Source organism: Nyctibius grandis, chromosome 4, assembly GCF_013368605.1.
Source record: "Nyctibius grandis isolate bNycGra1 chromosome 4, bNycGra1.pri, whole genome shotgun sequence".
Lineage (NCBI taxonomy): Eukaryota > Metazoa > Chordata > Aves > Nyctibiiformes > Nyctibiidae > Nyctibius > Nyctibius grandis.
The window spans coordinates 77,072,973-77,100,827 of NC_090661.1; the positions used below are offsets into that span (position 1 = coordinate 77,072,973).

Sequence of the window (27,855 nt, forward strand, 5' to 3'; positions counted from 1 at the left end):
CGGGGAGGGAAACATACATTTATTTTTAATACAATGGCTGTGACTGACCCATTGTTCTCCAATGTTTTCCCCCTCTGACACTGCAGACATTTACATTTAGTAGGGCTCAGCTGCCCCTTGATGACCGTTTCTTCCGCTGATCTCATTTTACCAGGTCACTTTGCAATGGCCTCTCTATCCCTTTCCAGTGCTTCCCTTCCAATTCTGCTGCCCGCAGATGTGATAAGAGCAGAATGCTTGATAAGCAGGGAAGGTACAAAGTGATGCTCATTGCACTCATGCGCACCGAAATACTGGAACTGTCACTCTTGTACTTCACCTGTACTGACAGTCAGTACTTGCTCCCGTACAAAAGAATACTTCCGTATTACAGAATTTTGCATCATTTCATCTGATTTGCTAAGGAGTAAGGCATATAAAAGGCTCATGCATCTGCTGAACAAATGAAAATAATAACAATTTCCATATGTTACTAATACAAGACTATCTTAGCTTAAACCAAGCCAGATACAACTGGAAACAATAGTAATACAGCAGTAAAATTAGGGACAGAATGCCAAAACATCTTGAAAAGAGCATCAGGCTATAGCACGTATTTATTTTTTATTATTATTGGATCCATACACTGTTCTACTGAATGGAGAGGACTGCAAACAAACTGTAAACAAGAGACCTCTAATTTCATTTGGAAATACCACAGAAACCACTGTACCTTGCAATGATTCATGACATCATCAGCATCCCTGGATGCAGTTCCAATCCGTGAGATTTACAGAGGCCCATTACTTTTTCTACATATACTTTGCAATATATGAATAAAGTAGTAAAGTAATATGGTAGGTGAATTCGCTCCAAAGTAATTAATTCAAAGGGAAGCCAACAATAATCTTTTTGAGAGTTTTAGAAAAGCATTAACTCCTGACGTCCCCTGTCTGGAAGAAAACTATTACTTCTGATTCTGGTGCTATCACCATCTTTTTTGTAAATTAGATTCCTGAACATTTGTAATAAATTTCAAATATTTTTCTAGTCCCTCTATCTGTCTTTTTTGAAGTGCAGGAAGACATAATGAATATGCACTGCTAGAAGTCCTAACAAACTGGCTCATTAACAAGAGGGATAAGGTGATATCCAAATAGCAAGCCCAGTAGTCCCAGTGCAAGCAAATAGATTTCCTTGAGGTATTTTCTATAAAATCTTGATTCTAGAATTATGAAAACTTCTTCACGAGAAATTCAACACTGAAAATTCACTGCTCAAGACCAAAAAATGACTTTTAACCCACTGATGCATACAAACAAGGCTCATACAACATTAGCTACAGGACAGAGGAATATTTACTTATTTACTTATTTCCAAGACTGGAGTGAACTGTTCTAATATGAGCAATCCTGTGTGCTCAGCGTGACAAACACATCATGCTGTGCAAGAAGCAGCACCTTAGCAGAGACATGAAATCACCTCCCGTAAAAGCAGCATATAGAAAGTAGAGTATATATAAACAGTATGGATGTGTAAAGTGTGAAATTGGAAAAGAAAAGGAAAAACGGGGATTTTGAGTTGTAATTCTTTCTTTCCTTGTCTTAAACAAGTGTGTTAATCTTTTATGCTTTGCTCTACAAATCTGGGCCTACACTGCATGCTAGTGTGTACACAGTCGCGTTTAACAAGGCACATAAATAATTATGACAGACGTTGCAACTTAAATGCTGCAGACTCTGAAATTCTTTGGCATCAGCTCACAGGAGCAGTCTTCTCCATTCTCAAAAAAAGGGGAAAAAAATCCTGTAATATAAAAATTTGATTTCTCTGTAGATAACAAATGCAAAAAAATGCTTTGTATTTTGAAAAGAGGAGGATTCCTTTACAAAATAATTTATAATTTACATCACTAATTAACCTGTAATGTTTCTTCACAAATATAAAAGCCACTTTAAGAAATTAGGAAAAGACACTGTAAGAAATTTAAGTAGAAGAATGACCTTTTTCTCCCTGATTCAAACCTAAAAACTGATGAAACTAAATTCTGTCCATCAAAAGTGTTAGCTTTTTAGGACAGAGCATACTTCTCTATTAAGGACAACACCTAAGGATAGTTTTAAGTGACACCAGTGGATATGACATTCTTTCACGTTTTACTTAGAAGACAAGTATTTCAAGTGACAAGACGTTACAACACTGTAGAAACTTAGACAATAAAATGAAAAAAAAAATATATATAAATTTGATTTAGCCATGAAACAAGATTCACCCAATGCTGCTGATCTTGAAATTACTGGGATTTTGTAAAGTGCTTTGTGTCATTCTCTAACTCCATTTCAAGCACTGAAAGAGATGAGAGGTATGCAACAGACTGCCCAGGTCACAACCACACTCTGCATATAAATCTTTGGAAGTTGATTTTGAATGAGACCTTTGAAGTAGAAACGTAGCACCCACTTCTTTGAGCTGCGTTCATTCCTTTAAGCCCTAGTAAGTTAAAACCAGATTCAATAAACTTGCCGTCTGGCAAGTATGCTGCAGGAGGAAGAGGTTCTAATCTTGGCCACAGTTCCTTATGTCCTGAAAAAAAAAAAAATATCAATTTCCAAGGACTTGTGCAAGCTTCCTATGGAAGCCAGATGGAGTTTTTATTGAATCTGCCATTTAAATAAAGAGGAATTGAGATGGTTACGCTCAAAACTGATGGTTAAAGTGCTTTTGCTTAAGAATTAAAAGCAGAGAAACATTTCACGTTACGACCTTGAAATACACCATGAGAAGGTTGTGCTCTGTAACTTACATCAGTAACATAATATATAGATAGAGAGTGTGCGCACCCTATTGAAGTATTTTGGAATCTCTGAACTTTTTTTTAGAGGACGCGTCAGCTCTCCTCCATTCTACAATCAGCGCAGAAATCATGGCAACCTCTGATAGATGAGCAATATTACGTGATAATAGCATATCGGTAACATACAGAAGAGAAAAGTGATCACATTGAAGCGGATGTAATGCTGCTGACTAATAGCTCCTACAGGAAATAGATACAGTTATGACAGCAGTTTTCCAGTTCAGGGAGAGAAAGCAGATAAAAGGAGAGCAATGAAATGAGATTATATATACTTTGAAGCCGTCATGATTGCCTTTTGAAATAAGACCAACTTTCATGTGGCTTTTTTCAGTCATGAATGATTAGGTAAATAATGCCTTTTTTTGATACAAATTAATTTTTTTTTTGTACGAACTTTGTTGTAGAAAATTTTACATGTTTTTAGTGCTTTTTATGCTTGCCATTATAGTCTTGAGTAGCACTGGTGGACTACTCTTGATGAAAACACTTAAACTGACTATAGCAACATTATACTCTTACCATCAAGCACGATGACGAAAAACATAATTTAACTTTTTAGTCACAAAATGAAGTGGAATGAAATTTTTTATTAGTGTAGAGGTAGACTTCACTGTAAGACATTCTCCCAAACAATGTAACCATCTTTCAACAATTGCAGACTTCAGAAAACCTGTTTTGAAGCAAATTATCCCAGTCACAAGATTTGCTCTGGGAAAGAACATGCTTAGATAACTGGAAAACCATCTCAGGTCTGTGTGGATCACTTGCAGAGTCTCAAAGCACATCGGAGATGGTGAGAAGAGAAGACAACCAGCACACGACAGGGTCACTGGTCAGAAGCATCCCGTCACCCTGGTCAACAAGACAAAAGACACATCCACAACATCCTCTTCTGAAAAGAAGCCGTTGCAGGTTGTAGCAGCCAGTGAACTGCCGGTCAGTAAAACGCAGCAGCTAGCTTGTTCTGGAACCTGGGTTTGAGAACCTAGGAGTGAAACCCACAGGAACGGTAAAAGCAGTGCACTGTTCAAGTTCAAGGCTCTCCACTTAGCCAAACCATTTGCCTCAAGCTAAGTAAGCAGGTGTCTTATGTAGCTCATAGTGAAAATTCAAAGCTTAAATGACCGCTGATTGGTTTAAGTTACACCATGTGCGTGAACAAAAAGCTCACTTCTTGTTTCTAATGACTGAAATCTAACATATCTCTTTAAAGTTATTTTGGTTTTCATTACTCATGTAATCTGAAAATTGTCTCTCTAGCCTGAGTGTTTGCTACCTTCCACCTTCTTTTCACCAGTTCATGTTGTAAGTTACACTTTTTTCCAGTAGGTTAGAATCTTGACAGATCTCATGGTGCCTGCTGGATGAACATGCTTTTAAAAATAGACTGGTTTATGTTTTTAAGAAAACATAAGAAAAATCAGCAAAATGGAAATGGAATGAGGGTTGGGTTTCATTCAGCAAGTAATATACACCTATATGACGCACATCTAACAAAATTTACTCAGAGTTCCCCAGCATTTTGGAGGACAACACAACAATTTATTAAGAATAGAACAGCCCTCATGCAATCAAAATCCTTAATCAAGAATTGACATGCATCTCCAAGAAAAGGGGCATGCTTTTAATGCAATGATAGCCCTATCATTGTAACATACAGGATTTAATGATATAACAGATGAACATGGGAGTCTGCTGTTAATAATCCCCCATTTGTTGCACAGCATCAGATTTCAATGAGCAATTATCTGGCAGGGTTAGTTTTGTGTTCCTGAAATAATTATCTTTACTTTTGACGAGTAGCCATTATGTTCCATTACTAGAATTAACATACCCAATGTTTGATTCATCAGAGAACGAGAGCAGCAATGCACTTGTATATTTTAAATTAAAGGTCTTGCCCACTTAACGCCCTTCTAGCCCCTACAGAATTAGGAAATAAACTCACTCTCATAAACCAAAAAGTCAGTAATTTAGAAAAACACTGTCGCTTAATGGAAAGGTAGCATGAAACAGCATAGCTCGAAATAACGCTACGTGGATTGAACATCCTGCAAGGTATTCAAGACAATATCCACCATTTAACACAGGTTGATCCATCCCATAAGAATAAAAATATTTTTGCCAGCATTTAGATGAATGTTTCTTCAGTCAGAGACAGTTTAACAGAGAGAACAATCTCTGCATTATGCAGGGAATCGCTCCAACCTTTCCTTTGGTTCAGCAGCAGGATTTTAAATGAAGAACTCCTCACTGCACTATCCATCATTACACTGGGACTCACTTAAAAGGTCATCCCAGAAGAAGAACTATTTCCAATAGACCTGGCTGCACATCACCAGAGATAACCACTCGGAGAAACTAATATTCACCAGGGCAAAACATAACCAAGTTTTAAACAAAGCACCCTGAAAAGCTGAAAGGGATCGATCAACAAGGAACAGCTCTGGAGCTCCGCTCATACTCGCAGTTCATGGCAAAGCACCAGCTGCATTTCCTTTTTTAAGCCAGCATGAGAGTTTCAGTGTCAGAAACTGCAGGCTGGGGAAGGGCTGGTGCCACGCAGCACTGCTCACTCAACACCTCTCTCCGAGGTCCTCGGCTGACAGGACAGCCTGTGCCAGACGGGGACACAGCACCGATGATGGATGGACCCCAGGTGTGCTGTGCTCCTCTCTACGTGTCTGCACAGCCAGGCACCAGGCTAAGCCAGCCTCCTCGACCGTCCTAGGTGTATAACCACCGCTCAGGGGAGACTGTTTCTTGCACAAATACAATTATTAAAAATTTCTCCTAGTTTTATACAGAGAAGTCCAGTCAAATTCTGCCACCAGCTCATTGAGGTTAGGCTGCAGGATTAGTGCTCTAAGTATAACTCCCAGTGCATTTGAGGGTCACTAGAACAATGACAAATAGAAGAACTGGCATACACTTAATTAACTAGCAAGCCATTAATGCGGCTCAGCAGCATGACATTATTTATTTTTAGGTGTGTTATTTTTAAGCTGATCATTACAGAAATTGTAACAGATGTAATATGAACCAGAGAACATAAGAAACTATTAAAGTGAAAATGAAATTAATTCCTTTTTTATAAAGCTGGACCCTAGGTTAGAGTGGACTGGGGAAAGATCAGTGTAGAGCTTCATACTAGATTCTCTGAAAGTATGCTCAAACTTTATGGAGCTGGATAACTGCTAAGTTTCACCTGTTATGTACATTTAAATGTAGCACAATTGTTAGAGAATGATAGAATGAATTTCAATAGCAGCAGTATCAGTGGAATACATGTGTTTTACAGAATATGATACTTCCAGAGAGAACAGGTCCTTACCAAGTGATGGTAAGCAGAAACGATACTTAACTAGAATATATTCCAGACCTGTTAAACTGGTCTGCTTTAAGTTAATTGCCTCTCTTGTGATTTTCCTCACCAGATTCCCATGCTTGTATTGAAAACAATCCTGAAGTTTAGAGTGAAAACACAGAAATTAAGTAGATACAAATATTAGGTAAAAAAGCTCAGTTGACCACCTGTATCAACCTGCTCATAAGGAAAATGAGAATGAATTCCACAAGACATTAATAAGATAGACCTAGTAAAGCCAAAAGATGGATGAGATAAAGTTTACTTCCTGTATCAGGCATTTTGAACATAAATTTTACAAAAGTCAAGATCAAAGACAGACCCTAAATTTGACAAAAAGAAAATATTTCAGTTGGATTTTTGAGACTGTCAAGATTTTCATTTTTGTCTCAATTCAAGAATGGAAAATCTGTGCGGCACAGTATCTACCAGAGAATGGGACAATGCTTCTACCAAAGCTCTGCTTACTAGTTCACCAATGCCCAGTTCAGACGGAGGTCAAACCTGTGCCTCCACTTTCCTTTCAGAGCCCATACTCCTAGACAAGTTTTAGAAACTCACTTTTGAACCTCCTTAAGTGCAAAAAAGGCTAGAAGCTTCCTTTTTCTTGCTTTCTTATGGTTTGTTGGGGTTTCTTTTTTGCTTTAGTGAGAAGGTAAGTTTTTGATGCTTCATTGTTCTAAATACCAGTATTACTAAAACTTAAACCATCCCTCATAGAAATTAACGCGCACAGAAAGCTTCTGTAAGAGACTGCAAATTCTTCAGATCCTGATTCTGTCACTCCTCCTTATTTGTGTGATTAAACACATCTTCAGTTTTAAAGTATGGCTTAATTGCTTGAGAATAACTGGATATAATTTTGCTCTGTATGAGTACAGAGCTGAAATGTAACACAAGGAAACTGACTGACTATTGTATTGCAGCACAAATTACATTAATAAATGTTGAATAAAATTTATTTACATCTGGCTCAAATTTAGGGTGTTTACAAGGCAGCATAAAAAAATGAAAATGACATAATGTTTCATTTTTACACCACTCCAATTCAGCTTTATACAGACACGATTTATCATGTTCCATAATTCTGTATTTCCAATGACCTCTCTATATTTTGCTTTGACAACTAATCCTGAGTTTACAAGCATCAGAGAAACGATCTTACAAAGACAGCCCATGCTAAAAGCTGCGAAGCTTGAGGCTTTGTTTAGGCTTGCTTACAGTAGGTGACAAGTAAAAATCTTCACGTAAAACCTGTCAAGGTAGAGAGTGTGTGTGTGCATACATACATACTTACATATGTACCAAGAGTAAATAAGATCCTAAAAAAAAAGCAGCTGGATAATGAACTTGTGAAAATATACACGCATATACACACACACAGAGTTGTATTTTCAGTCATTTCTTTTCTTTAAATAGTTCAGCTAGAACAACCACTAGGACTACCTGCAGGTGACTCAAGTCTGTTTATACAGAAGCAAAAGGCAACAGTTACACTGCAATGTCTGTACATAAGAGGCGTTCCATACATCTCAGCTCAACAGTCATCTGCAGGATCATAAAGCCCATGGTTGTAAACATAAAATAAATATCAATCCACAAATCCATAATGCCAAGACATTATTTCTTGTATTACATGATCCTGAAGTAGCATCTATATAAGTGTCTAGCAATTAAAAAAAAAACAATAAAAGAAACAGGATTAACGATAGGTTCAAATTGTGTCCTCGTGCATAAACTATGTGGCCTTTTCCAACTTTAATATGGAAGATTAATTGGAAATATTTTAAACAATTATTTTTCATTTTTGCATGACAGAATGCAAATCACATTTTTGTAACTAAATAGCACCTTATTCACTGTGAATCTGTCTAAAGCAAAAGGAACACTAAGAATAAAAGAAATTTATTTTTAAAAATAGTAGCTCAATCTTTGGAGACAGACAAAGGTTTCAGCAGTTTCAGCATCAGAAACCAGGAAGGATCTCTAAAGAGGTTGCTATAAGTACTTCCCTATCACTGGAAACATCTTGCACAATCCTTTGTACCGTTTTTATTTTTTTTAAAGGTAAATTGGAATAATAATGGTTCATAACATGTATTCTCTTGACATATTCCCCTCCCAGCAGGAACTAGATAGGAGCTAACCTAGCACTGCTGAAGACACACAAATAAGAGATTCAAGTAATCAAAGGTTCATTTTACATTTTAAATGGTCCTCTTTTCTGCATTATATAGGTTTGTAGAAAGGGGCTGAGATTATCAAGAAGAAAGGCAAAACTTAGTGTAAGTGGTGCAATACCATCTTTATAATACTCCCAGCTCTGTCATACACAGGCTCTGCAACCACTGGGTCACCCTAATCTACCACTTCTTTTTAGTAATTTTCTTTTACTTTCACTACTTTCAGTGAACCCAGACAGCCCAACACATTTGGGGTTCATTCATGTTGCTCGTATTTCTGACAAGTGAATTATTCTGCATCATATGAGAAAAGATGCCAAGACAAGAATGTGGACCCAGTCTGCTGTTTTATTTCTAATTTTTAAAATAAAGTCCTGTTTTTCTGTTCACCCTCCTTGCGCACTCTCTCTGTGCCTCCTAGAACGTGTTTACGCATTACATATTTGCAGATTGTGATACATGAGAAGCTAGAGAAGACCAGTGATGTATGTATCACTGTTCTGTGCTAAAATTGACACACTAGTTGTAAATCTCAAAACCATAAAATCCTCAATTAATAATGTAGTGACATACAAGCACCCTAAACTCTTGTTATACTTCAATTAGCTTTCACATAATATTTACTCCAAAAATGCTTAGCTCATATGCAGGGGAAAACATTATAGCAGTGGAGAACAAGGTACTGACAACTGAATATATTTAAATTTCACAAAAAAAAAAAAAGAAAATAAATCACAAGACACTCTCACCCACAGAAATTTTTCAGCATATTTGATAAGATGAAAGGATCCTTGAATGTAAGACAAATAAGCTTAAATTCGTTATCTTCATCAAAAGAATATCAGTATCACAACGCATTTCCTACATTAAGATAAGGATTTAGATCACTGCGCTGCGTCCTTAATAAAAACAAAGTGCTAATTTTTCACAATCCCAAGTCATGAAAATTAATGAAAAAAAATTAACTGTTGATTTATGACAAAGATTTGTATACGCACAAACTCCTCCATTCCATTACTACCTTAGCTCAGGTTTCCCCGTTTCCTTTCCTCCAGCTGCACTTGATTCCGCATCATCAAAATGAACACAACCCTTCCTGTCAATTATAAGTAGACAGAGTCAGACATCGGAGATCACCTTCTGACAGCTCAGTATAATTCTGGTGCTAATGACCAAAACACCTCCATCCATCTCCTATGCCTACGCCATCTTCATATGGCAAATACACTCAAGTGAAATGTGTACCAATAATTCTCACAAATCGCTTTTTTCCCCCCTCATCATCACTGGATTGTAACAATTAACAAAATGGTAACCCTTGAACAAATGGTAACAGTATCAGTTTGGGATAACTGCACAGTGTCTAATTCTTCTTTATCAACAACAGTGGCCCCTCTGCCTGAGTCATGGCAAGAGGGGTCTGATTATCAGAGAAAAGGTGCACGTGGCACCCTCTTGTTTTCTAGGAAGTGAATGACTTTACAGCATCTTGATCGATTCTTACTTTGGATTCTCCACTGTTGCGTTGGAAAACCTATTTTCTGTATTTAGTGCAGATGTGTAAAAATTAGCCTGCTAGACCTTCTGTAGTGAATAGGAAATAGCTCGGCTTGAATGGTGTTTTATCCATATCTACTATCTCTAGCTTCCTTCATTTTCTCCAATTCCTGCAGTTCATGAAAGAAAGAGACAGCAGCATCATTACTGCCTTACAGTAGGAGGCAATCAATGAAAACTTTTGCTGCCGGTGGCTGAAAATTTGCCAGAAAAACAGTAATGACATGAATGTCCACCTCTCACAGGAAAGTGCTCTGTTATTAAGAGCTGCTATTCTCTTTCCAAACACTCTAGGGAGCTATGAGCCCACAATTCAATTTTTCAATCCAGGAAGTGAAATCTCAGTGTAACTGTGAGCTTACTTATTTTTTTTTTTATTTAAAGTTTTGTCATGAATTAACAGAGCATTTTGGTTTAGATTATTATATTTTAGGTGTAGATTACTATATTTTAGGTGATCTATGAAATGTGGAAGATGAGGTCTTGTAATTTTGTTATTTTTTAATTTATATTATCTCCTTCTAAGAAATACACATATATGCTTCAAACAAAAATATACGAGAAGACCTAAAATACTGTTATGACACATCTGCGTTTGAACCTCTAATTCCTTAAGACACCCTGGCAGAGAATACATATTCTTAATTGCTCTTACAATACAGACCTGCTTTTAAAATATTTTCCTAAAAATCTGTATGACACCTGCCATCACTGGGGAGAAAAAAAACATCACTGTTTAATAAAACCTAAGAACTTCTCCTTTGGGGACTTTTAGTCATTACCGCACAGTAGCTAGTCATTATGCTGTTGTCTTAAAGCATAACTGTTGTCAGCAAAAGGGCAGAAACTGTATTGACAAGGCTCAGAAGCGGGCTGGCATAACACTAACGATACACGTTTGACACTGATGGCTTTTCTAGACAGCTCTTCTCAACTAGCTTTAAGACAGACACGAACTACATTGTATTCCTGACAAGTTATAGGAATGAACTAGAGAAGTCTAAAAGAAACAGTAATAAAAGAGGCAGTAAAACCTGGAATAGCAGGGGCCTTTACAGGAGCTTACAAAAGCTTTATTTTCCTATAAGTGAACTTCTGGGTTTCTAGCCCCAGTCCCTTGCCACAGGGCTTGCCAAACACCGGATACAAAACAATCCTCCTCTGATTATTAAACGCTGAATTTGCTTAACATATTTCCTAGCTATTTCAATGTCTCTTTTACTTTAAAAACATTTTTACTATAAAGTTAAATATTTGCCCCACATTTGTATCCTCCACTGCCAATAGAAGAGAAGGCAATTCCTTTTTATCTCTCATAGAGTCACTTTTGATAAAGGTTTCACTAATCAGAAAGCGGAAGCATTTCTATTTGGTAACTTCTGATCACTTACTGTCTTTAATTATTAGCAATTTCTACTACCATCAAGGTCTGTACCGACTCCTGGGTTGCACTGACGCACACAGATAGTCCTTGATGCTAACATTCATTCCGAACTATAAGACTACCAGAGTAGTCATTCTGATCACACGTTTCTGATGTATCAACAAAGTGTAAGTGACAGTCCCAGAGTCAAAGGAAGTACTGTCATCGTTCAACGACTAGCCCCTGGACAGCCCAACCCAAAAAGGATATTAAAGCATAAAAAGTTCATACATTTACATTTTTCTCAGATGGTGATCCTGATGCTTTCTGCTCTGTTTCCAAGCTGAAAACACCTCCAGTGGCGTCTCCAGTCACAAAGAAGTCACAAGGTCTTGTTCCAGCACAGTATCTCTGCACATTTTATCAAGGCATTTTGATTTTTCAACTCCTCTGCAAAGGTGCTTGCTGCACCTTTTCATCAAGCGTTCATGTTTTAGATGTAAGTGTCAGCAAAAAACTAATTTCCTCTGGTTCCCCTCTTTCCTTATCGAGGCAGTAATATTCACAAGCTAGAAGACACAGAAGTTCAGATTTTAACTGAATACCACAGAAATGTAAATTCAAAATTGCAGGTTTAGTCTCACTGCTCAGAAACTCTTACCTGTGCCTTAAAAAAATCCCACCACCGCAAACTCATCGGCATCAACAAACCAAGCAGGGTTTTATGCCATGGCTAAGACTCAAGTGCATTGACTTTTCCATGAATGCTTTTCATGAAATAGTCTCCCTCAAGCAGGAATAAATAGCTGCCTGGCTTGATGCTTTTTGTTGTAAAAACTTAACAGAGCTTAAACTTAAGGCATATGCTTATTTATTCCCATTTTCTCATTAATGATAACTACTACATTTGATGCCAAAAAGAGACCACAACATATAAACCTTTATAACTTTCAGATTTCTTTCTATGCTACAGCTACCAATAAAATACTCTCTGTAGGGTGTACTCTTCCTTTCATAAATCTTCCCTGCTGACAGGTTCAGGACTGAAGACTGAAGCTAAATTTCCTAGAGTTTGTGAAGTCAGTGTGACAAAAAGAAAAGAAATGGAAAAAACAACCTGCTGGACTAAACTCCTGGGATTCTCATGCTACACAGGATTAAAAAATACTAGATTAGTGAATTTCAGATCAAAGTTCCAATTTGCAGTTGCAATTAAAAAAATGGAAGAAGAAGGAAATACAACATCATCTCTGTAACATAATGATATGTCCATAACAAAATGTTATCTGTATATCTCTGTATTCAAAACTTAAACAAAAATGCAGAGCTGATTCTTCTGGAAAAAAAAAGTGACCTAAAGCATTGTTATGTAACCCAAGCCTTACTGAAAATAAGAAACTCAGTTTCAGTTTTAAAGTGGATCCACATTGACTCTAAACACTGCCACTACGTGTATGATGCAAAATGCATACAACAATTGACTAAGCCAGGTACCTAGGAACTTTCTTAAATAACATTCTCCTAGTTTGGGGCTGCAGTATAAAAGGTCCAGCGTATAAATCAATCTTCATGTCTCAAAGGTTCTCTGATGAGCACTAATGCTATTTCCCAGAGCTTTAACGAACCACAGGTATCAGTTTTATGTATATTTGGAGCACATTTCCTTTGCTGATGCACTAATATTTTTCTGAGTGAAGAACAGCAAAATGTACTGGACAGCTGCTCACTTTTCTAATGAGACTTCAGTGTGAGACAAGTGACAGCAGAGTTGCTTATAAGTATTTTGTGGCTTTCCTGTTGCTCTGCTCCGCAACAAACATTGACAAGTTCTGCTGGCACTCATTGGGGGTTCCCATATACCGGCTGGCAAAGATGAAAGCAGTCAGAAGGAAAATAAATAAGCAAGCATCAGTCCCTTGCATATTTCTCCACTTTTAAAGCAATTACTGATTTAATAAACATTGATTTCAAGGAAAGAGATAAGATTCTGGCTTTAGGCTTGCATGAATCAGTCCGAAGGCACTGATGTTTCCAGTGACTATTCCCTATTTTTTGTATGTTATTAGAAAAAGTCTGACCTCCCATATTTTTCAGTGCACTGGAGAAGACTCTGCTCAGCTAGCTAATCCAATTGACTTGTGCATTTGGAAGACAAATTAGAATTAACACCCCGCCGCCCCTTGGTCTCTAATACAAAAGGAACTGCCTGTGAAGCCTGGCACCCTCACACCGCTCTGCCCATTCCTCTGGAAGTAACTCAATGTAGGTCTGTCTCCAAGTACTTCAGCATATCAGTTCCATTAAATGCTGCAAATACAGTAGTCCACTGAGAGACGAGACAATTGTGGGAAGCAATTTAGATGACAGCTATCTGCTCCAAAGGTGTCCTCCCCACTAACATTTTTAGGGATAGCATCACACATACAACATTTTTATACTATACAAAAAATAAAATGTCAATAGCAACTGGGAGCACTCAGCCTGAAGCCCATTCCCTGTGATGCAAACACAACATACCTCCGTTACTGACTGCGTGGCCTTCAACATACACTTAATATACTTGCATATAAAAGTGGGTGCTTCAGAAAGACAGAAAACAACTAATAGGCATTAGATGCTTAGTTACATGAATTATACTTAGTGTTGAACTGAAGATGGAATTTGGGTAACAATATATAAGGCTAATAATCATAGGAGTAGACCTGCTATTTGCCAAGACTTTTGACTACTTTTCAAGCCCACCATCTCACTGGTCTTGCTGGAAGAGAACCTTGAAAACCACAGACTGATGACTTATGTTTCATTAAAGGATGCACAGTGGGCTCAAAAGTTTCCTTAAATGCTTCAAGCTTTAAGGATCAGGTGTTCTTCATCAGCAGTCTTGGCTCTTAGATTGGAAATAGCTTGAGAACAGCTGGGTCAAAGGTATAGGCTAATTGGCTGGGAGATGTCACAGTCGGCACCACTCTGCCAAGCCTGTCCGAACTTCACAAAGGAAAGCCTGGACATAGCGCACTTCAGCTCTTCTCCTCCTCACAGACCACAGGTTAAATGCATATGTGAATTCATGCTTCTGTGTAAATAAATGCTGAGCCTGTACCAGACTATAGACTCGTATCGACTGACACTGCAGGTATACCTTATGAAAATATCTATTTTCAATACAGTCACTGGCCTCATCCAAACTTGCTGAGGTCAAGAACTCTATAGATTTCACCAGGTTTGAAGCTACAGGCAACACTTGCAGGCAAATACTTGCAGACAGGATAAGATGACAAATTTTTGCATATCCACAATGACATAAACATGTAAGAGTATGGGTTAGACTAAGGAGGGAAAGATGTATGCTTGGGGACTGCTGCATAAAAATGTTTAGTCAAAAAGAATAAGAAAGTGCTATGTTTTAAGAACTTACGCTAAGGAAAACATATTTAAAAGTCTCAGCTCCTACTGCCTGGGGTAATGATATATGTTGTTTTAAATTTCTTTGTCCAGAATTTAGATTCAAAATGGTATTTGGACTATTAGCAGTATTTTAAGAGTTTAATGTGTTTAATGTGTTTCTCTGTAGCTGTAATTCAGTAATACTTTGTTTTTAAGGTTGGAAAATATTCCCTTTTAAACCAAAATTAATGTAGCACATCAATTGTAATTCTTCAATGATCCCCATCCATTTGAATGAATGCTACTTTACCAAAAAGCCCAGTGGAGTCATTCAGTCTACCTATCATTAAACCCACTATTTTTTATTGGATGTCATAAGGACTTTGTGGACCTACTCAACTCAAAGCTTTTTGGTTGACCCAATTTTGGAAAATACCACTTTTTTTTTTACAAAGATTGCATTGCTCTCATTCTCAAAATGGGATGGGAATGCTTAGCTGCATATATTTTATTTTGTATTGTACTTCATACATTTGATTGGCAAACCTCAGAAAGGATCTTGCATGTTGCTGCAGTGATGATCAACAACGTAATTTTAAAATTAGATTTATTCATTACGGGTTTAATTCACTTTTCTTTGAATAAAGGCAGAGTAAATCAACTTATACAGCTGTATGAGCAAAATATAACTCTCTTCTGGAGCAAGAGACAGGGAGTAGAGTTATACATCAGACCTCCATGGTCATAAGGCTGAGGTCCAGAATAGAATGGGCAACCCCCACGGCCATAAGGCTCAGATCCAGAGTAAAGTGTCTTGCTCACCTGCAGACTGTATTTCTGTTTCCTCAGCATTACCCTAGTCATGGTAGGTTGGTTCATTTTTGAGACACCTTGTCCATCTCTCAAGCATATCCAGTTATCAATATCTTTTCCACTTTTAAAGGAAAATTGAGAAGGCACAAACAGATGGCACTTGTTCAGAAACTTGTCTTGTGCTATGGATTTTTTAAAAACAGAACATGACAGAATCACAGAATGCTTGAGGTTGGCAGGGACCTCTGGAGATTATCTGGCCCAATGCCCCTACTCAACCAAGGCCACCAAAAGCCACTTGCTCTGTTACTTAAAATAATCTCTTTTACACTGAGCCCAAAAGAACACTAGCCAAAAGACATCTTGATCACACAGAGACATTTACAGTCACAATATTATTTTCCTAGATTTTACCTTTCATTCAAGAAAATCAAAAAAAGTTATAGGCAAGTGAAAGATGACTTTCCTATAAATGTTTTATTTTACAAAATGAGAACCATCTGCCAAAGATGTAGCATCATGCTAAAAGATTAAAAGTAGCAACTTTTTAATGCAACTATGGATTTGATATTTATAAAAGCAAACATATATAAATAAAATCCACACTTAATAAATATATATGCTAATACAAACAGCACTGCATAGATCTTAATTATAATCAGGAAAAAAATTAAATTGCTGCTTTAAACTGTAATCATGTTTCTTCTGGAGCAATTTGGATTAAATCTGTCTCTTCTTAAGTATGCAGAATACCCTGTTTTCTAAAACAATTCATTTACCCTGGAAAGCTCATAAGTGAAGCTGCTAGCTAACATTCAGCACATCAATCATTATAGAGTCCAATGTTTAAAATACAGAAACAAAGCAAGGACAAGATTAATACTGCTCATATTTCTATTCTGATTTAAACAATTTACATCTCAACACTTAAATTTCATATTGGTTATCCACAGATGAGACTATATACTACTACACGTTCATTCATAAGCATGAATACACATCTAGGAAAATCAAACAAAAGCAATAATACAGATACACACAGACAGACTTTGAACCCTATCTTTTAGCTACAATCAAGAACTGTTTAGCATAACCGCTCATATGCTGTTTTCTAGATAGAGTATTCATTTAGTCTGTACAGATTTTATATCTGAATACACAGCTACATCCAGTGGACCTTATAAAATCGTAATTAGTTTTTCCAATGCTAACTTTAGGGAAGCCTAGTCTTTCTTATAGTTTCACATCCCTCCTAACCTCCTGCACAGCTTTATTTCCCAAGGTTTCTTTGAATTGTCACAAGACTGGCACCTGCAGCGCTCCAGAGCTCAGGCAAACAGAAACCCTTCTATTTCCATCTGAACTGGGCTTCTAGTTATCGACAAATAAAAGTGAGTGAAACTGGATTGTTTCCTAAAATAATGCACCACCACAAAGTTTTCAGTCCTGAAAACAGTTCATGTTACTAAATATAAGCACGAGTGGTTCCCCTGAAGCGAAGGAAGTTACTCATATATTCCGTGTTGAGCTTGTGCCTCGAGGCTCTGGGACCTTTGTGCCACAGACCTTTGCCATTGTTGGCAATACCAGCACAAGCCGTTTTCACACACATTTTGTCTTTTCCCCTCCCACACCGCTGTCTCAGCTGTGCCGACGCATTGCAGAACTGTGTATAACTAAAGGAGCGAGCTGGGTTTAAATTGACTCTGCCCAGAAGAAAGGTTGTATGGACAACTGAGATCTGTGGTGCCTAGCCCCATACAAAGGCACTCCAGGGCAACTGAGAAGGGCGGTTACTCATCCTTTCTCTTCTCCCCTTCTCTCTAACAGAGGCTGCCAGCCAAAGCTAGGAAAACTTAACTGTTCTTTACAAGCTGCTGCTTATAAACCAGCAATAAGGCAAATATTACAATAAGCCAAAATATCCTGAGTTGAATATGATCATGGTTCAAGGGGATTTTCCAGAAGTTTTTTACTTGCGCTCGAAGTGCCACATGTTCCCTGGGAGAGAATGGGCTGGCAGCCGGGGGAAGCAGGGGGAGTACTACGAGGCACTGCCAACTGCGAGTTAAAGCTTTACAATTTCACGAGATCAAGCTCTCGGGGTAGTACTTCACCGAGGCTGCAACCAAGAGACTCCAGTTCATCAGCACAACTGTCAGGGTTGATGAGATAGTGGCGCCGAGCTATTTGTTTGGGAGATACATGTGACTTGTCCATCTGCATGAAAAATGTATGCTAAGGTCTTTTAATGAGGACTACATGCAATCTCTGATAAGGGAACAGATTGCTGTATTACCTCTTCCACAATAATCCAGACAGATTGTCGAGCACAGATTGGGTCAATTGCATGTATTTTTATTTTTATTTTTTGCGATTCCTCTGAAAACTGACAAAAGAAACACATCAAAACCCCAATGAAAGAGTTGATAGCGTTTGTATTGTGACATTACTCTGCCTTTGGGATGATGAACTTTCTCACACATTTGATTGATGTAAGTAGCTTAACTGATTAATCACTTTGCCTCCTAGCAGTTCCTTCCTGCTTACATCCAAGGAAACAGTCAATTAGGACCATAATTAATTCCTCCTCTCATGATGGGGTAAATTTGGAAGGTTGTGACCACATAAATGCAGGCAGTGCAGCTGGTTAATCTGCAGCCCTGAGCCTCATGGTCCTAATGAACAATCTACAGCTCTTGTACTTCAAACAACAGACAAAACACCCAAATCCTCTACAGTCTGCTTGGATACCTACAAAATAGCACATGGAGGAAATGCAATGTTTAATCGGGCAGTGGCACTGAAAAAAACGTGAATGTGCTTTTATGTCAAAGATGTATTAATGGATAACTCAACAGAAACCATCAGAAACTACAAGAGAAAACAAAATACTGTAAACTAATAAACCAATATTAAGCACATCCAACAACTGGGTGTGCACAGCTAGAGAAATAGGATTAAAATTTTTAGCACAAAGATAACAATGGAAAAACCTTATCCGGATATAATGCAGATTCTCCATCATGACTTTTTTAAAATCTAAACTAGTTGTTCTTCTAAAACAAACTCCACCATGACAACAGACCTTGAAAAGCAGCAATTCATTCAGGGAAACTGCAACCATAGACTGTTCAAAAGCAGGCTACACAGCTACCGCACGCATTTCTCACCTTCAAGTAGAAGTGTTCAGCAAACATCTAAGGAGGAGTTCAGAGAATATTTTAGTAGGTTGACTGCAGTCTTATAATTTCCAATGATTTATCTGTATTACAGTTCAATAATATTGATTACAGAAAATACAGAGACCCTCTCCTCCAAGGTATTGTGAGTTTGGAGATTGTTAGGTTATTTTTGTGAAGTAGTTTTTGAAAACATGTTCTAAGCATCTAAAAATTGTTCTGGTTGGTCAGATCGTGTGAAATTTATACTTCAAATGATTTAATGCATTTTTATATTGAGCATAATTTGCTACATAAACCTGGTAAAGGCAAGAGACAGAGACAGGTTAGCAAACTAGTGGGAATAAGCTTCTGAAATTACAAGTGAACTGAAAAAAGATGCCTTAATTAAAAATTTTTGGAATGAGTGCAGAGGTGATAACTGAGTTCCATGTATACAAATTTGCTCTCAGAGTTACAGATCTGGATCAGACTTCAGACTGAGAGGTTTGGTTTCCTGCCCAGATCAGCTGCAGAGCAATTTCGTGAAATTACCACAGTTCAAGAGAGAGACATGAAAAATCTTAACCCCTGTTTTGTTTCAGCCTTCAAAACTGCTGAATTTACATACAGTTTAATTCGGGTCTGTACTTCACTCCTTGGAACATTCCAAATGGAAATACCGTTATTAACTTAATCCAAGTCAGCATTACCTCCAGACACTCAGCTCCTCCCCGCCTCCTTTTTTCTTTTAGTCCCAGTGAAAGGAAAAATTGCTAACAAACATGCTAAGTAACGTACCAGTTCCCTATTGCTCATCATTATTCACATGGAAACAGCAAATGGGTACTTAAAATAATGATAATAGTGGGTTGGTAATTTGATCACAGATTCCAGATGATTTCCAATGTTTAAGGCATTAACTACAATAAAGTTTGATTTATTATTACATTTTCTCTATTTGTTCTCCCATGAATGGAATAAAACTGTGTCACAAAGGAGCAGCTAAGTAAGACCTTTTATTACCCTGCATGTGTATAAACATGTGCACCCAGAAAAGCATTGGATGTGCTTTTAATTGAAATCCAAAATATTTATTTTCAATCAAATAATATTTTAAATAACCACTCTGAAAAAAATCAAGTTAACTTAATGCCAATTTTTTTTTTTCAAATAATCAAACAGATGTCCCAATGAAGTTTGCCATTATTCTTTCCAGGAGGAGAGCAGCCATGATTTTTCCAATAACTTTAACAGAATTCATTCCAATTCTGTTTTTCTGGACAACGTACTAGGAAAAAAACGGGAAACTGCTTTCCTGAACATTTCTTATGAGAAAAATACCATTAAATCAATCGTCATTGATACTACAACACCAGATTGAGCAGGCAAGCGCCATGTTCTGCATGCTATTCTACTCAATGAATTTGTTCTTTTCTTAAAACTTCTACATGATTGCAAAGATTACAGGTCTAGTAGGGTATCATACAAAAGATACTGTTGTACAGTTAGGTGGCCACAAATGCAAATCATCAATTAGTATGCCTAAACAGAAAAGTGTCTCTGTGTCTAATCAGTATGTACTACTTCAATATAACTGTTCCCCAATTTTTCTGTCTGTATTTTCCTACTCGTTCTTAAAAACATGGGAAGCATACTGCTGAACTCTTCCTCTTTTTTAGGTTTCAATCACTGAACCAAATTTGTAATGACTACAAATTTGCCAGTTTTCCATGTAAGGACAACTACTACAGCTTTTCGTAGAACAGAGGGAAAAAAAACGCCAAAACAAAACAACAAAACCAACCAACAGTGAAACTGAAGTATTAAGATAGTTTGTTGCTATTGGTTAGATATTATTAATGGAAAAAAAAGAGGGTCAAAGTAAATTAATTGTTTGTTGGGATTTTTGTCAAGAAGATATGTGAGGTGCACTGGAGACATTTTAGCATCAACCTAAACACTTTAGAAAATGAAGGTATCCTACTAATACACAGCTGACACGGATGTAGGCTGGGAGCCTAGCAATTGAGTCCTGATGTTATCGGCACTTAGAAATAAAGGCAGTCTACCTCCTGGCAGGAAACCATGCAAAACAGAAGCCCGCTGCACTGATCACTGTTCCAAGTCACTGATCTAACAGAGAAGACTTCAATAGCTTGGGAAACAAAGCCTGGACTGGGAACTCTAACAAATGGTTGAAAAAACGCTGGCTTAAACTGGCCTTCTGGATCATCCCACACTGTCGACTAGATCATTGCAGTTTCCTTTGGTTGTGTACATTGCAAGGTGGTTGGAAAAAAGGCATATTGAGCTTAAATGTTGTTCCTGCTCCAAGAACCCCCTGGAAGTATTCAGTATGTTGCTTCTGCTGTCAATGAAGTAACATTCATTGAAAGATGGCTTTAAGGTTTCTGAAAAAACAAGGTTTCTGACAAGTGTCTGATGGGGTACTGCCACTTTGAGGACCAAAATATCCACAATCTTACTGCCCAAGGTCTCACAGTCCGCATTTCCTCCTGCCTGAACTCCAAGAACATAAAATGATCACATACTTTTCATGTCGACTGGCTGAGTACTCCTATAGTTTAATAACATATGAACGGTAAGAAAAAAAGTAGTCATGTTTGTTTATGCATTCACATTTCTTTGGTAGTGTAAACAAAGTTTTTAAATCCCCAGCATATTTCTTTCATCCCTTTTCACTGACTTCATGCTCTTTTCACAACATTTCCAAGACTAGGTTGATAAATATTTACTTGCCCAATCAGAAAAGCACAGGGCAGTCTGAATGTGCAGTTCTACAAAAGCTATAAGCTATTCTAAGATGCAAAAGGTTTCTTCCTTGAAAAAGGTTTTCATAGCATAATGAACACAAATAACGCGGTGTGGTTTCTGTGTGGATTAGCATTCTCAAGCTCTTAAAAACAAAAATGTGAAATAATATCTCCTCGTTACTGAATCCCTCTGCACCACTGTAGTACTAAGTGGTCTCACCATGTTTTAATGTATTCCCACTTCCTCCTTGAGTTGTCATGAATCTTATCCTCATTTTACACCTGGAGAACTGGGGCACAGAAAGGTTAAGGACCATATCTAAACGGGTTTTGCTGACAAAACTATGTCCATCAGGTAAAATCTCTAACACAGATGTGTCTTCAGTACAGACCTTATCCATCTACAGTCTGTGCCTTTAAGGATATAATTTCCTTTGCAAAGAGGAGCTGGAAGTAGTAAGGGGGGTTATGATCCAAATACAAATTTCTTCTCTAAGAGTGCTTTGCATTTACAGTCCTAATACACTGCATACCAGCAGACCTAGGGGACTTAACCAAAACCACACACCCTGCTTTGTCACAGGCACCTCATTTAACTGTGGTCGAATACATAATAGATTAAAGCCCTGGCCACGATATCATCTCTTCTCTTGCCGTGATTCTTGTAAAATTGTACAAAAAAGATTTAAAAAAAAAATTTAAAAGTCTCTTTATGAAAGCAGATACAAATATTTAAAAATAACAACAAAAAAATCAAAGTATTAGATCAAGACTTCACTGAGATAATATCTGCTAATGGCCAAGGCATGCTCTGCAGTGAGCACCACAGGCATCTCCTGAGCAGCTGTAGGAGATGTGAGCACCCTGCTCCCATGCACCGCGCAGAAGTAACCCAGGGTCTGCAGGGTGCTGCGGGGCACCAGAGGCTTCTCTGGTCTAAGTGATCCGAGACCAGGGCTGCAGCAGGGGATACTCAAGGACAAGAACTGCAGGGCATGCTGTACAGCTCCCTTCCATGCAGGGAACAACATCCAATGCTGGCTTAAATTTCATGGATTAAGGCAACGCAACAGTGGTGTTACTAAAATAGTTTTGAATTTGGCCCTTGGGTGTTCTTGAGTTTCAAGATTTTAACTAAGTTTTTTGATGCTTATCCACCAAAATAAGAAGGGTCTGATAGGAAATGATCATCACAAACATCAGCAGCTGCTATGCATAGATGCTACTGATAAGGAGACAGCTGGGTACACATTTCTGCGGTCATTTCCTTGATGAATGGAGTGCACTGTTGCACATAAAAATGGCATTGTCAGCCTCCGAAAATGCTATAGGTTCAATCCTCATTTGAATGACTAAGACTTGTCTTTAAGAGACAGAAAGACTCCAAAATCTGTCAGTCCTTGTCCTGCTGGCATTCCACTCCTAGGAAGACAATAGCTTTCACCAGCAATTCTCAAACCTGTAAGACATGCATCTGATTCTGCAGAAGGTCACAACTGACATGTCACTTAACTGCACAGCGAACAGAGGTTTTAAAAAGGATACCTGTTCAGCCCGCTAGGTCCTTGCTCTAGCAGGAGCCAGAAAAACACGTCACAAGCCCTCTGCGAAAACTTAACTGCTAAGCGCTCTGGGCAGACAATCCAGGACAGTTGGCAAAACAACGTACGAGAAAGAGGAAGTCTTCTCCTCAAAGTTTAACAAGGAAAGGGGCAAAGTATGGGCATGCTGAAGCCTGCTCCTAAAATGTCATTATTCTAGAGGAAGTTAATGACTCTTCCCCTCGTCTGCAGGATGTGTTCTCCCCCCGTAAGCTATCATTTAAAGAATCAACTAGTACTAACTAAGCACGCTATTAGCTGTTGATATTTAATAATACAGGAACAGAAGCTACAGTCCTGGCCTTGCCAGGCCTCTTGATTAAGGGCAGCATTGTAACTAACGGTGCCTTTGGCACTTTGACAATTTCAGGAGGTTAGTGCAAATTTCTGACAGGATCTGCACATCAGTGCTTTACTGAATCACTGACCAACCATTCTGGACAAAAAAAAAAAAAAGAGTAAGAAAAAAATCCTGTGGTTTCAGAAATAAATCAGCAAAATTATGACATTTTCTCACAAGGTATTGCTCCTGACCTTTAGATGTGGTAAAGAGCAGGGCAGCAGCTACAAATCTCAGACAAAATGAATATTTAGTAATTGATACGGTGGTGCCCCAATCAAAAACCACCCAAGAATGTCCGATACCCCAGTAGCCCATGGCACAGAGAAGGAAACTGTCAATAACACAGAGAGATGATGAAGAAAAACTTAGATGCGCTTCTAAATTAAAGTAAACTAGGTCAGCAAATAGAAAAATCTCAGAGCAGACACAGCAATTTCTTCCTGTAGAAACCACATTTACACCCTGTACTACATTCAATACTTAAATCAGTTATCGATGTCTCAGCCCTCCAAAAAAAAAAACGAATCAAGCAAACAAAAAAGCAACCCACATAACCCTGCAAAACCATTTCCAGAAAAGTAACAATCAAAGCTATGAAACTTCTGGAAGAAGAACCTGCATTAACCAACTACAAGCTTTTAAAGGCTGTAAAAATACAAGAGCAGATATAAAAGGAAATGTATAAGCAGATGCAAAACCAAGACCAAAACGTAGGAAAATAGTTTTCCAAGCTTCCTTCTAGGGAGATAAATTAGACCGTGAAACAGTCCCCATTGCTTAGGACAGGCTGAACGAAGTTGGACAGAACACTGGAAATGCATACTGCAGGGAAACTTTGAAACCAGACACTTTCAAAGGTCCTTTCCATCTTTAACATTTATTATTCTACAACTAACAGGTCGAACTTGTTACATAACTATATAGTTTCCACATTTTCACGAAAACAAGGATGAGAGACTTGTCCTTGCAAAGCTGCTTGTAACAGGCAAGCCACAGTAGCTCAATGAAACAAGATAAAACAGTCAGATGTCAGAGCTCTCCCGCTGAGTGCTTTAGTCTGAGCGCTCAGTTTAGCAACACGAAGATGTTTATGCTGGCTATAAGAGGACTTCAAATGGCTTGTCTACAGAAATTACTTTAGAGGAATATTATACATGACATCATCCAACTACATTAAGTCAGTTCAATTACTGCTAATCAACTTAGACTATATCTGTGTAGTTATTTTTAGAGGTTTTACTGAGGTTTATCAGGAGAACATATTCTAGCACTCCCTTTATCAAGATGCCATGATGTTCAGCTATTTTGAAAAAGGACAATATGATTTTTATGCCTTTTGTGCAACATTTAGGTTTCTCAGCAGTCTTATTCTTTCTTACGCTCCCCAGGGCTAGTTTCCTCTGAGGACAAATGTCCATTGATTAACAATGAAAACACACTGGTTGCAGAGAATTTAATTAGGGGATAGACTACAGATTGCCAGGTCTAACTATCCAGGAATTTGCTTCTCCCTTCCCATTTGAAGCTTGAGGAAAACACTCAAAATCCTGACAGCACCCATTGCAGTTATATTTCTTGTTTACAGAGTTCAAAATAACATCTGTTGTGCAAAGGACAGTAAAGTTCCCAACAAATACACTGGGATAGACAGTTCTACCTTTCGGATACTGCATGCTACTGGGATGTGGGGCTGCTGGTTCATTTTGCTTAAGAGAAGCTTTAAGTTTTAATTTGTGACCCACACAGGCAGAGCAGTGGGTCAAAGCCCAGTCCTCGGGCACTGCCATGGTTAAGGATGCTCAAGCTCCTTCCCTGCAGTCCGTGTGCCCTACGCCCGTGTCAGTGCCTCGGTTGTGCGGGGGTTCTGCGCACCCCTGCCAGTGCCGTGGGGAGGGACGCTGCACACGGAGCCTTGGCAGTACAGACTCAGCACTGCTATTTGCTACCGCGTAAAAGATATCTGGCAGCACACCGGTATGGCAGACTCTTCTATCATACAACTACTACATGGGAAAACTTCTCTTCTAATTCTTTTGGAAGCAGGGAAGGAGAAACCTTTTCCAGTCTCTTATTTTTCTCTCTCATTCTCTTTCGAGTAGGTATATTTTAAAGTCATCTTCTGCTTACCTATTCCACATGAATCCCATCTTACCTCTCATGCCATAATAAATCAGGAGTGAATCCATAAAAACAATATTTAGCTAACATTAGTGGAGTGAGGATAAGTTAAAGAGAAAGCAAATGAAAAAAAAAAAAAGTCGCCCTCTCACTCCCTACTTCCACAGTCTCTTTAGACTAGCATTTATTACATGACCAACATTTTTTAAGGGTCTGTTTTGCTTTCTATACACATGTAACTCCCATTACTGTCAGTGGAAATTATGTATGCACATCAGTAGCAAACCAGACTGCAGGATATTTAGCTCTCTGAGGTATCCATGTCCCTGTTACAGTCATGTTTCAGGAGAAAAGCCAACAAATGTATTTGGAATTCTGCCTTTAAACAAACCTTGTATTACAACAGACACAAGTACAGCCTGATTCTTCCAAATGGAAGAAATACCCAAGAGAAAATCCTACTTAAACCAACAAAAGAGTGAATTAACAACATTTATCTTTTTCCACCATTCCCACAATGTTGCTGTGTCTCACATGATGAAACTGCTCAGAAATATCTCTGTAAGAAAAACAAATAAAGACAAGGTTTTCCACTAAGCTGTATACTGAAATGGTTAAAAATTCACAGCAATGCTTGAAAATAGCAAACAAGAAAACTGTAATATTTAGTTACTAGAACTAAGAGTACTTTTCCATTCACAGACCACAAAGAGCTTTTACAATATTGGATCTCTATCGCCATAAACTGGAGGAGGAAATAAAGGGTGAAATGGAAGAGATTTGGCCAAGAACTGAAATGACAAGGAAACCATTTTTCCTAACTCCTTCTCTGACATTTGGTCCACTGCAGCCTGTCAAGCACTTCTTGACGAGCCAGTGCAATGCCCCCTCAGGAGCCAAAATCCCATGAGATCATGTAGGTTACATTCTTTTCCACATAAAGAATCCTGATATGCAAAAGATCTGACAGTAACCTGTTCATTCAAGTTCTTATTATTTTCCAAAGTATGACCAAACTATCCTTCAGATACCTACACTAGTTTTCTTTCTAAGGCATTTATATTCACATGGCTCTTGGGTGTTCCTCTACTTCTACAGCTAAAAGTGAAAAATGCACATTAGCAGCATCATATTCATCACTGTATGCCTTAAAATCAGAGGAAAGCACTTGATTTCCAGTAAAAGCACGTCTTTTCATTCCACCACTAATCATCTGACACTGCAGTGTTTTCCCTAAACCACGCTTAATGTTTTCATTAAGAAATTAAATCTAATCATGAACACAGGGATATGAACTACAGCGTCTCTGGGCACAGACACTTGTCCTGCCAGGTTACATACCACAGGACTATAAAAGCAATCGTGGTTTCTAAAACTCTGTATTTCCTCAATGAACTTACTGCCCTTCTGTGCCAAATGGAATTCTGACAGGGTCTCAAAACCAACACAAAAGGTGAAATTGAACTTAATGAGAGTTTTGCAGCTGAAATCCACAAAGCTTGTTCTTATCCAAAGTTATTTCACTTCTATCACAAGGGGAAAATTCGTAATAGACCTTAAGCTCCCTTTGAACACCTCTGTTTGAAAAAAACAGACCCATATTAGCGGTGTATTAGAAGTCACAAATGCTAGTCTAGACATTACAGCTACAGCCTCCTCCTTTAATCTTCTCTGACTCATATATATCTGCATGCACCAGGTTGTGTTTGTCCACATGGTTTTCTTGATAATTTGAATATCTCAAAGACCCTGGCCTGAAAATTGCTCTATAAATATCCACTGCATCAGTTTTACTTATAAAAGTGATTAATTGAAGAATCTGAGCTGTTACTACCTTGAATAGCAAATAAAATGTCACTCAGCAAGCCATAAATCATGAAAGCTGCCAATAAAAAACGCCTGAACCATACTACAAGCCAGAAGCATGCAAGCATACTGTCTGGAAAAAAACAAGTACAACCTCGCAACAAAAATATACCAATTACTTGTTTTATTAAACAGCTATAAACTTTTCAGACAATAGCCAGCTTTCAGCAAAATATCCTTCTCTGATTTATCCTAAAATGGATTATAAGTTTGTGGATGCAAACATTCAGGGATTTTTTAATCTTAATTTATTTTTTTTTTTAAGGAGGTGAGTCATAAGGATAGATCCAAGTGTTCTGAAGGCAGTAGGCTTGTCATAATGTTTGGACACAACTTAAACTCTTTTTTGGTGAATGGCTATCTTATTTCCTATTAGTTCATTTATTTATTTATTTATTCCTTAATCATTTAACATACTAGCATCAAAGAACTGCTCAATTCTCAAGTAACATATTGACTTTGTAAAGAATAAGTGAAACAAATTAATTC

General features: G+C 37.9%; 1 protein-coding gene across 1 annotated transcript in view; it reads right to left on the reverse strand.

The window, feature by feature from the left end:
* RET (ret proto-oncogene) overlaps nucleotides 1–27,855 on the reverse strand; it is a 91,487-nt gene that overhangs the window by 42,441 nt on the left and 21,191 nt on the right. Inside the window, exon 5 of the mRNA XM_068397430.1 lies at nucleotides 320–432. Coding sequence (XP_068253531.1) covers nucleotides 320–432 — 113 coding nt within the window. The remainder of the gene's footprint in view (nucleotides 1–319; nucleotides 433–27,855) is intronic.